The 12,465-nt window shown below is 40.3% G+C and overlaps 1 protein-coding gene across 1 annotated transcript in view; it reads right to left on the reverse strand.

Annotated features, from left to right (window-relative positions):
* Positions 1 to 12,465, reverse strand: part of PRKAR2B (protein kinase cAMP-dependent type II regulatory subunit beta) — an 89,056-nt gene that overhangs the window by 18,170 nt on the left and 58,421 nt on the right. The window contains exons 3-4 of the mRNA XM_064142504.1: positions 2,103 to 2,155; positions 981 to 1,064 (exon numbers count right to left, since the gene is read on the reverse strand). Of these exons, the coding sequence (XP_063998574.1) occupies positions 981 to 1,064; positions 2,103 to 2,155 (137 nt within the window). The remainder of the gene's footprint in view (positions 1 to 980; positions 1,065 to 2,102; positions 2,156 to 12,465) is intronic.

Genomic DNA, 12,465 nt, shown 5'->3' on the forward strand with positions numbered 1-12,465 from the left:
AAGAATGGGGGGAGTCCCCTGGGAACTACAGATTTTGGTTTCACAGAAAGAGTAAGCCAGACTGAAGAAGGCTACATTTTAATGCCCATGCTGTCTTCAGAACTCAGTAGCTTTCCAATACCCTTTATGAGTAAAGTTATTATGACAACCTCCTTTACAAAAACCATGTTATTCAACATTCCAGAATGCTGTCTGTAAAGCAGAAGTACATGTCCTTAAGCCACTGACCAGTTTGAACGAAGTGGGGTAGAAAAGAGTTAGATCCCCACAAGTGGATGTCAAGGCTTTGGACTGCAAGTTCCACAAGTGGAGGATTCAGCGGAAAAAATTTCTGCTGAACAGCTGGCACAGACTGTGGTAACTCTTGGAAGTTACAAGTAACTCAGAAACAAAAAGTGAAAAAGGAATTCAAAACTTTCTCAAAAGTCATACTTGTCTCTACAGGCAGTAGAAGGAAATCATCTACACAGAAGAAAATTATCTGTAGCATTTTTATGGTATTAAGTGAAATAATAGCACAAGCACCTGACTATTGCCTTTCTTTCCCCTTTTATTTCTAAGTTGCTTGTTCAAGTACATCTATAGGTACACTATAGACCTCGGAGGTAATTTTTAGGTTTTCATTGAGCACTCAGCATGCCAGTACTAGTAGAAATAATCTAACATTCCAGTTAACTGCTGAGTTTATATACAGGAATATACAGGAAGAAGATTTAAAATAAGAAGACAAACAAGAAAACCCCATACTTTGCAATCATGTTCATGTATACATTCATACACTTTGATGTTATCATTCATGGTGATGAATAAAAGGCCCTCTACATATCTATCAGTTACAAAAATAACATTTCTGCAATTCATGAAATGGTCAAGAAAGTATACATAACAGCTTAAAAATCTGTAAAATTCTGTTCAAAAGTTCAAGAGAATTAATTCTTAGCAGCACTGCTAAATGTTGTATATTACTAAAACCCTCTTACCGGATCTAGGTTCTTAAAAAGAAGAATGTCCTTGCATGCCTCCTGCAGTCTGTTTCTTTGATCATCTGTTTTAGGGTGAATAATCTGGGAGATATAATAGAAAAAACTTTGAAGTGGTTACCAGATAGCAGCACTAGCTGAAGGACTGGGGTAGTGTATCTAAGCATTTACAGACTGTTTTTTGCCATGCTTCATAATACTTCCACTTCCTAACTTTCAGGATTTGAATAATAACATTATGCCACCACAGCATTAGCAAATGAAGCACTGCTGTATTTAAGCTAACAATATCTTTACATATGTAGAATGCATTTCTGCAAGACATTCTGGGTACCTTTATCCCAACTACTGCGCTCTAATAATATTTGAAGAATGCATATTTTGTATTTATTCAGCCATCTGCCGTGACTACTTCCTAAATAATGTTTTGTGAAACAGAATCTGTGTTAAATTTATATCAGAAGTTTCACAGAGTAAACAACAGACTTGACACTGTTGGAGTGAGCCAGAGATTTACTAAACTACTGATGTCTGGCTAATGTATCGGCCAAGTTGTTCACTGAACACATGTGCTTAAAAAGGTATGCTAGGTTTCAAAACTGTGATACTATAGGAAAACATTTTGGCAGTTTTTTAAGCCAGGAATTAGGTAGAATATGAACATTTAAACTTGTCTTAAAAAAAATCAGACTTCAGCTATTTCATATTAAAAACTAAGTAAATACCTTTAAAAGGCTGACAAGTAAAAGGCATAAATATAGTTCACTGATTATTGCATTGTACATCTGAAAATCGTAGAGATTTTGCAATTTACATTTTTTTCTGTGTTTTGAAAAATACTAGAATATTAAGGAAACTTCTGCAAAATTATGAGAACACCAGGTAAGTACTTGTAGAAGCAAGCACTCTCTCTTTGAAAACACAACTGCACAAAACCGTTCCATTAACAGACCACATATCAAAGGTGTAGTATTTACAACAATACTCACATCAGGTCCTTATTAAAGTATGTTACAATAAAGATGTTTCTGAAATTGAATGGCAATGCTGGTTACATTTTTGTTCCTAAATTTAATGTCCACCAACTGAAAAAATAATTATCTGATTCAAAGCATTAACTACCCTAGATTCTGCGTCGTCCTCTTCCTCATCAGGATTGTAGGTTTCTGCACACACTGAAACAAAAAATATATAATCATTAAGTACAATGATGTTTCACAAGATTTACAGAACAGAAACTGTATTATATGACACAGTATATTTGTGTGTATATATATACACACAAATAATGTAGCACATAAAATACTGCTGAAAGGGTCCATAACAAGTCAACTCCAAACTGAATGAAACACAGCTATACTTATATCATTTTTAGACACATTTTCTGTGTTTAGACTTCCAATGTACTTACAAAAGTTCTCACTTAACCTGTTCTAAGTGATCTTACCTTAATATCATTTTTTTTTCTGGATGTCTAAACTAATGAAATGTATTCATAGTTCCATATCCATATATTCACCTGTGTTAAGTTCAAGGAGGTTTGGGTTTTTTTGTTTTGCATTGAGTGTTTTTATTGCTTTTGTTTGGTTGATGGTTTTGGGATGAGGTTTGTTGGGTTGTTGGGGTTTTTCTGTGTACTTGAAAAACTTTTCTCTCCTACTTTTTTTTTTTTACAATAAATCCAGTTCATTTTTTTCCTTACTAGTTGTGTTTTTCAGGTCTCTAGTCTCATTGCCATTCTCTGAATTCCCTCTAATTAGCTCTATTTGTATTAAAATGTGGTGCTCAAAACTGGACGCAGTATTTGAGCAGAGCAGAGTGTTGAGTACAACAGATGAATAACTCCATATATTCAGCAGAACATACGTCTTTTTCATTCATCCATACCTTTATCACAACAGCTTATGTTTATTCTATTTGTGGCCTGAGTATCATTTTAAAAACCACTGCTTAATCAGCTGTCCCGTGTCCTGTATATGGCTATTCTGTCCAAGTGTAGTACTACGTAATCATACCTATTAAAAATTGCCTTATTCCCCAAGCCATTTTTCCAAGTGTCAAGATAACTTTAGTTCTGATCCTGATCTCCAGCATCCTTCTGATCCATTCTCAACTTTGTGACAAATGCAAATTTAATAAGCATACCATCCAATACACTATCCAGTTTATTACTGAAAAGAACAGAACAGTGCCTAAAATAAACTATTATGGAATATGCACATGGCAGTAAAAGGGCACTAGCTGCTTGGAGATTACCTTACCCAACAAATTTTGCAGATATATCCCATGAAACTTATATTAAAAGACATTGTGGGATGTTCCCTAGCTTGGTTATAGGGAACTTTTGTGTCCTATCATTCAGAAGTGAAAATGTAGGACATCTGCTCCATTTTTGTTATCCACAAGTTTTATTATCTTGTTACAGAGTATTAAAGAGTTCCAACATATCCATACTGATTACTGTTTGCTTCTTTCCATCAGGTACTTGCAAAATGCTTCAATATGTCTGTAATTTCTCTAGGAATAAAAATTATCTGTAAATCTGTGATAGGCCCCTTCCCTCTGTAGCTCCTCCACCCTTTTAAGAACCAGATTTTCTATTTTCTGGGATTTTTTTTCCCACTCTCGTATTTTTCTTTTCTTTGGATTCTCAATGGTGATGGCTAACAGCGCTGAGACTGATTTAGGCAGTTCTTCCAAATATAGTCTGTCTTAGGCACAGCCAGCCTGAGAACAACAAATACATTAAGTACTCTCTGATTTGTCCTTTCTTTATTCTAGGCTGTGTTTTCCATATGCTCTTAATAATGCCAATTGAAGACTGATGTGCTTCTGTTAAGCCACAGAGCAACACTTTCATGGAATACTCTCTTATCAGAAATATACTTTCAAAACAATATCTGTTACTCCTCATGTGGGGAAGGCTGTGGATGTAGTCTACTTGGACTTAAGCAAAGCCTTTGACACTGTCAGCCACAAGAAGCTCCTAGCCAAGCTGGCAGCTCATGGTTTGGACAGATTCACTCTGATATGGGTCAAGAACTGGCTGGATAGCAGAGCTCAGAGAGTGGTGGTGAATGGTGCCACATCCAGTTGGCAGCCAGTCATTAGTGGTGTTCCCCAGGGATCAGTGCTGGGCCCAGTCCTGTTCAATATCTTTATTGATGACCTGGACGAGGGGATTGAGTCCAGCATCAGTAAGTTTGCAGATGACACCAAGCTAGGAGCAGGTGTGGAGCTGTTGGAAGGTAGGAGAGTCCTGCAGAGGGACCTGGACAGGCTGGATGGGTGGGCAGAGGCCAATGGGATGAGATTTAACAAGGCCAAGTGCAGGATTCTGCACTTTGGCCACAACAACCCCAAGCAGCACTATAGGCTGGGGACTGAGTGGCTGGAGAGCAGCCAGGAGGAAAGGGACCTGGGGGTACTGATAGATAGTAGGCTGAAGATGAGCCAGCAGTGTGCCCAGGTGGCCAAGAGAGCCAATGGCATCCTGGCCTGCATCAGGAACAGTGTGGCCAGCAGGGCAAGGGAGGTTATTCTTCCCCTGTACTCAGCACTGGTCAGGCCACACCTTGAGTACTGTGTCCAGTTCTGGGCCCCTCAATTCAAGAGAGATGTTGAGGTGCTGGAACATGTCCAGAGAAGGGCAACAAAGCTGGTGAGGGGCCTGGAGCACAAATCCTATGAGGAGAGGTTGAGGGAGCTGGGCCTGTTTAGCCTGGAGAAGAGGAGGCTCAGGGGTGATCTTATTACTGTCTACAACTACCTGAAGGGGCATTGTAGCCAGGTGGGGGGTGGCCTCTTCTCCCAGGTAACCAGCAATAGAACAAGGGGACACAGTCTCAAGTTGTGCCAGGCTGGATGTTAGGTATAGGCTGGATGTTAGGAAGAAGTTCTTCACAGAGAGAGTGATTGGCATTGGAATGGGCTGCCCAGGGAGGTGGTGGAGGCACCGTCCCTAGAGGTGTTCAAGAAAAGACTGGATGAGGCACTTAGTGCCATGGTCTAGTTGATTGGATAGGGCTGGGTGCTAGGTTGGACTGGATGATCTTGGAGGTCTCTTCCAACCTGGTTGATTCTATGATTCTGTGATTCTTCCTTGTGCAGTCTTTTCTTGCTAACATTTTTTGGCCTCTGCTTCTCCCCCCGCCTTTTTTTTTCCCTGCTGACATCTTTCATTATTCTTTTCCATTTGTTCTGAATAATGTAAATGGGTTTTAGTTTAGTACAGGATTCCTTCTTGTGCTTGATATGAGTGGCTCGTATTTTTGACAGATTTATTAGATTATTTTACTATGCTTTTTGTCCTTCTGTTCTTTCTCAATCTGCTTTTTTTTAATTCATATCTTTTCTTAAAGGAAACAACCAATTCCTTGTTTTCTCCCCATTTCTTTCCAAAGAAAGTATGTCCACAATATCCCCTTGAAACCTCTTCCTCTGATTCCTTCAGTCAACCTGAAAGTCGATTCCCTTCCTGAATTCTGTGAGCTCTGTCACCCCAGGATAATTCTCACTCAAGCAGCCTTTTCTCTTCCTATTCATAAATAGTTTCTCCCTTACTGCTGACAGAAATAGAATACCTTACCCTTTGTTTTTCCTATTGTCTCAAAATATGGTCCTAAGTACACTGCAAAACATTGCAGTTGGTATTCTCCAGCTGTCTACCCAACACCACCATGCTCACTCAACAATGTCCCAAAGTGTCACATCTGCCTACATGTTTTCTGAATACCTCCAGGGAACTCCACCACTTCTCAGGACAGCCTGTTCCAACTCTTGACTACTTCTTCAGTAAACAAATTTTTCATAATATCCAATCTAAACTCCCCCTAGCACAACTTGAGGTTATTCCCTCTTGTCCTGTCGCTAGTTACTTGGGAGAAGAGACCGACTGCCAGCACACCAGAATCTCCTTTCAGGTAGTTGTAGAGAGTGGTAAGATCTCCCCACATCCTCCTCTTCTTCATACTAAACAATACCAGTTCCCTTACATGCTCCTTATAGAACTTGTTCACCAGACCCTTCATCAGCTTCACTGCCCTTCTCTGGACACACTCCAGCTACAAAATGCCTTTTTTGTAGTAAGAGACCCAAAACTGAGCACAGTATTCACACTTGCTCATGGATGAGGTTGTCAGATCCTCTTTTTGCTCCTCATATTTCCTGTATTATTGTACAAACAACTTCTAAAGTAGCTATCAGGCAGACACATTAACCTCCTTATTAACTCATTAAATTAGACAATTTCACGGCAAGCATATAATAGCACACATTATGCAGAGTGCCAACAAAGTTTTGGTCCCCAAACACTAAAATGTCAAATTTATAAAACCTGGCATCTTCAGAAAGGTAAAGACATTTGAAACAAGTCCCTCTGGATCTGAGAGAAAAATTCTTACCAAGTTTATTAGAAACTGGATTTGGTCCCAAATAACTACAAAAGGAAGTCTGCAATCTGTTGAACAACTGCAGTATTTTACCTTTATGTAAACAAAATGTTGCTACCAACTGTTTTATGGTAATAGTTTTATCAGTCTCATTTGAAATAAACTTCAGGTTGTTTTTTTTTTAATAGCAACAATAACAACACGTTAAGTGGGCACCATAAGCCATGGCTTATTGTATACCATGGCTGTATTGTAAACCACTACTTTGGTTCAGCTGTTATTAGCCTCCATGCCATACCACATGTGTGTGTACCTGGGAGTCACAGAATCACAGAATTAACCACGTTGGAAAATACCTTTGAGATCAGCAAGTCCAACCTAAATCTCTATTACAAATCTGTATTACAGTACAGTGTACAGCTGGCTGTATGAGTGCCGGGGGTGGAGCAGAACTGAATAGTCTGAGAAGTGAAAATAATAGGGAAGGTAAGACTAGGGTCACTCTGATAAGAGGCACAGCTGCAGGGAAGTAGCCTTGGGTAGAAGCTGAGAAAGTTTAGCTGCTATCTGTAGCTGAGCTGTGCGAGGGGGCCTTGAAGGGGGTCACACTGGTCAGCCCTGGGAACAATCAAAATTGTTGTGGCTAGTGAAGCCTATCAGAATTACGTATGTATGTACCAAATCCACTATGTAAGTATCACACTTAGCTTCAATAAATGGATTGACCTCCTATGTATCATACTGGTATAAGCTCGTGTCTTTCTGGTCTCCCGCACGGCCTTTGAGCAACCCAGCATATGAGTAGGCTGGCTCAGCCTGAGGTACAGTCACATCCTGTCCTTACCTCTACATGTAAAGTATTATACAAAACAGGAATTTAATCTAGTATCTTTGATGTTGTTATCCCAGAACTGACAGGCCTCAGATGGCCTGGATTCAACCACCTTCCAGACCACACAAAAGAAACTGAATTTAACCTCATTCAAACCCATCCTGTATTACCTTATCAGTCCCTTTCCCATAGCCTGAAGTGGGGTCTGTCCAGTGAGTATATTTTTGAGGTCTTCTGTGCCATCTAGTGTCTCTCTAACTTTGCTCTTCTCTGCTAGAAGCTCATTTCAGCCCCATTAACTGTTATCAGCAGGTTCCCTCATTATATATTTCTTGTTAATCACTGATTCCAGACAACATATTTAAGAACTGAAATTTGTCCTGGCTAGTGCCTAACAGCTCAACTTGTTAAATTATTTATTCTTATCATCTGTGATGAGGAACTTTGTACTTATTTTCCCTTGGTTTATCTTTATTGACATAATCAAGGATCCTCCTTTTATTTGGTTGCAAACTTGAAAATCATAACAGTGTTGTGGTTTTAAATATGGAATTTCTCATTTCTCATTAAATATGGAATTGCTCATTTCAGTCATGTTAGAGATGTTATAGTCTAGTAACATTACTTTCTACATGCCTACCACCAGGACAATGTCTCATGGAATAACTTGATACATTTTACTTATGTTCTTGCAATATGGTCTCTGACATTACTACAGTTCACTGAATTTCATGCCATGACCACTGGGGTTTGGCACATGAGAACCCAAATGACATAAGCAATCTAAAACTAAGTGAGACACCTCTTACGTAGACATCCTCATCTGTAGAAGTCATGCAGATTCCAATTACAATCAGTGCAGAGAAACTGGCACATTTACAAAGCAATTCACCTGACCTGTATTACATGTCCAGATTAAGTGGAGATTAATTAAAAATGTGACTAATTGGCTGAGATAAATTATATCCCTCTCGAGATTAGTACTGCTAGTTACAACAAACTGCAAGATTAGTTCCCCCACTTCTCCATTTAGTTCATATTTCTAGAAACACAAAGAAATTCAACATCAGATTATGATGACAGACTGCTTGTTGAATAGCACATCTTCTTTATTCATTTAATGTATTTCAGGGAGTTAGTGTGCATTCCCCATCTATTTTGTCTAAGGCTTCATTGGTACCACAGACATTAATTACTCTGAACCATTCTACTGCTGGTGGCTGTAATACTCATTCATTATTTCATTTCAGCACCTTGACATTCCACATTCAAAATAAGCCCAATTATCAACAACAAAGTTAATGAACATTCACATATAATCACAGAATAATGTATTATACTCAAAATATGGCAGGAGAACCAGTAAAAATCCTTTCCAAAGCACAGAATCTCTGACTCGTAAAGCACATTACAAAGAATTTTGCAAGAGAAAAAAAGCTGTGGAAATATTTCTTCATCCCATTTAGGGGAAGTCATGACCCCATTTTTGCCAGCACAGCTATGAGGCCGGAGTGTGAAAACAGACTACCTCTAGCAACCTCAGCTATGCCAGCATGCCATACAACCCTACAAACACTCCTAACTCTGACAGGCACACCCAGCCCCTCAGATGGTGAGAAGGACAGCTTTCTGGTTTAGCCATATGAAAATTGCTAGAGTGACTTAATGGCAGGCAAGATTTACTTTCCATTTTGCCAGGATGTACAAGTCTTCATCTACTAAAGACTGATTAGAAACATGATGCACCATGACTCTTCATATGGAAACACATTTTTTAGCATCTCCCCATCTCTAACCATTGCAGGAGCAATTAGAAAGAGACACTTGCACCCTAAAAATTGCAATTTCATAAACAGTTTTTACTTAAGGCAGAGCAACCCTGTGTGACAGTAGCAATGAAAAATAACTGGTCATGGTCTCTGATGCCTGCAACTATTGAATCTCATTTCTCGACCTGGTTTTGACTGAAGCACATAGAAGATGAGATTGAAGAGCTTTAAGTAAACTTGAGGACTGAAGAACCTGGAGAAAGGGGATCAGCTTTCTCCTGTATCTGAATGCACAATCAGATAAGATAAAATTGATCTGATATAATAAGGCAACAGCAACTGGCTTTGCTGCAGAGATCCACCGTTTGTGCCAAACCCTGGAACCTTATCCCAGAGTCTGCCTTATGTGCAAGGTGAGTTGTGAGGATCAGCAAGGGGGGTTACAGAATGATTAGTTGGGTTACACAGATCCAAGCAGAAGAGAAACAGACTCCGATGGACAAAGACACACTGTCTTATCTATGTGTTCTTGCTTTGATATATTTCAACAAGCCTATGAGTGAAGCAGACATCACCATTGCTTCCTTTTCACAGCCAATAATCTATTTTTTTCTCATTAAAATATTCCAGTTAGCCTCAAACTAGCACAAGCATGTACACTACAATGCTCTCAAACTAGAATAAAAGTATGTATAGTAGTCGCAGGGACATGAATATTCTTGACATTTCCTCACATGCAGCAAACTAAAAATCAATTAAATTCTTCTCCAAATCTACCAGATTTCTTTCCATATTTACCCCATTATGAGGTAACAACTACTGAGTGGTCCACTACCTAACAGAAATCACTAAGTGCTCAGGACAGTAGCCTAAAAATCCAAAACTGGATAAAATCCAGGGAATTTGTTTCCTCATAATTTTCAGGAAGGTGGCCTTCAGTTCATTAGGCAGGGACTGACTGAATCAGAGCCTTAGGAGCACTGCCAAGATAGTCTGTTTCAAGATTGGCTGCTCTTGCTTTCAGTGTATTGCCTGAAATTCTCTGAAGACTGCCTGACAGTCATGAACACATATCAAACATTAGGTTTCTGCTCAGCTGTGCAGAATGGAAAATATTTTGCCAGAACTGAAGACGATGCTCAGCATACACTATATGCTTACAAGAAATCAAATACTCACACAATGAACTTTTCTACCTTCTCTTCTCTTGTCCATCTGCTACCAATGCTATTTCTAATAAGTGAAGTTTCAAGACACTTCCTCCAGAATTTCTAAACATGAAGTGGCTAATATAACACGTAGCATCTTCAATGAGGTACATGCCAATAGCAAGTCATAGAACCTCCCAAAGACTCTTGGTTCAGAAGTCCACACACATTTTATTCGTATCTCACCAATTCTCACACTGAAGCGGGAACTTCATAAAGACTGTACTGAACACTATCAAAGCCCATTTGAAGAAACATGACAGCTTCCACAAGACATTTTTGGATGACGCCAAAATACTGTAGGGACTCGATATCTGACACAACTCCCAGTTGAGTTACTCATACTTGCACAGGTTCCTTAGTATTGTTTGGTATACATCAGTAAAAGTTGCAATGCGCCCAGGTGGCCAAGAGAGCCAGTGGCATCCTGGCCTGCATCAGGAATGGTGTGGTCAGCAGGAGCAGGGAGGTCATTCTGCCCCTGTACTCTGCACTGGTCAGACCACACCTCGAGTACTGCGTTCAGTTCTGGGCCCCCCAGTTTAGGAAGGACATTGAGATGCTTGAGCGTGTCCAGAGAAGGGCGACGAGGCTGGTGAGAGGCCTCGAGCACAAGCCCTACGAGGAGAGGCTTAGGGAGCTGGGGTTGTTTAGCCTGGAGAAGAGGAGGCTCAGGGGTGACCTTATTGCTGTCTACAACTACCTGAAGGGTGGTTGTGACCAGGAGGAGGTTGCTCTCTTCTCTCAGGTGGCCAGCTCCAGAACAAGAGGACACAGCCTCAGGCTGCGCCAGGGGAAATTTCGGCTGGAGGTGAGGAGAAAGTTCTTCACTGAGAGAGTCATTGGACACTGGAATGGGCTGCCTGGGGAGGTGGTGGAGTCGTCGTCCCTGGGTGCATCAGACTGCAGTATTCTCCTGCAGCCAAGGAATTCTGCAACACATGCTCATTGCGAAGTCAAAGATGCACATTTTCCCTGAAATCACACAGGTTTGAATCACTAAATAGTGGACTTCCAGTACCTGTTTAATTTCTCATTACCCTATTCTGATTTGATTGGCAATACATTAAATAAATTTCCCCACGCTATATCTTTTTGTCTATGATGGTAATTGGTGAGTGATCTCCCTGTCCGTATCTCAACCCACAAGCCTTTCATTGCATTTTCTCTCATGTCCAGTTGAGGAGGAGAGTGATAGAGTGACTTTGGTGTGCAACTTGTGTCCAGCCAAGGTCAACCCAACACAGTAAGGTAAGCAAGGACATGCAGATGGGGTGGAGGTGAGAGATGCTCTTCTCCAAGGCACTCTAACATACTCGAGAAGGGGGATTGCCTATGCTGTGTAAAGGAGCACTTGGAAAGTAGCAGTAGAACCAAAAAAGCACAAGAAACAGAATTCATAAGAGGAAAACGGACAGCAGAACTCAGGTCTGCCAGCAGCTCATCAGGTAAAACAGCCAACCGCATCCTGATTTAATAGGACTGAGATGAAGAGGGGAGAAAGGAGAGGAACTAGTGTCATATAACTGCAAAAAGGTACAAAGGGTAACAAAACCAAGAGGTGGTTATTTTTGAAACCATGTATGTATGACTATTTTATATGCTGTCATTTTAAAAACTAAGACAAGATCTTGATAGCTAAAGGAGGGACGTAATGAGGGAAAGAAAATGGTTAGGAGTGACACACAAAGGAGATAATCACTGGTGACAGGACATGTAAAGAATTAAAAGGGTTCAAGAAAACAGAAAAAATGCAGACTAAGGGCAGACGAGAAGGTGACCTCATGCAGAGACCGACTGTAAGGAGGTTAGGAACAAAACCAAAACTATTGGCTCTGTAGTTGTTTGGGTGTTTCCTGCCCCCCTTCCCAGTTAGGAATTCACCCAAACTAAACTCGGCTGGCTGGAAGTTAAGGAATGAAGCTGTATTTATAGTGGTGCACAATTTACAAGCAAAATATATACAATACATACAGATATATTTACAACTATATACAGTAATATGAAGTAATACAGAGATACAAAACCCTTCCCAGCTGCAAACTGCCCAGGAGGGGCTATTAACCAACTCCCCTCCTTCCTTTCACCCTCTCCCCTATCACAGGATCTCCAGGGTGAACTGGAAAGGTCAGTGAGAGGTGTCAGAAGCAGAATGACTAGTTAGGAATACACAGCAGAAGAGTTAATACAGTGGCAGCCAGGCAGAGACTGACTTTGTGTCCTTGTTTTCCTATGTCCCAGCAGAATGAATGGGTAATACAGACATCACCACTACTTTTCTTTCAC

Source organism: Pogoniulus pusillus, chromosome 4 (assembly GCF_015220805.1).
Source record: "Pogoniulus pusillus isolate bPogPus1 chromosome 4, bPogPus1.pri, whole genome shotgun sequence".
Lineage (NCBI taxonomy): Eukaryota > Metazoa > Chordata > Aves > Piciformes > Lybiidae > Pogoniulus > Pogoniulus pusillus.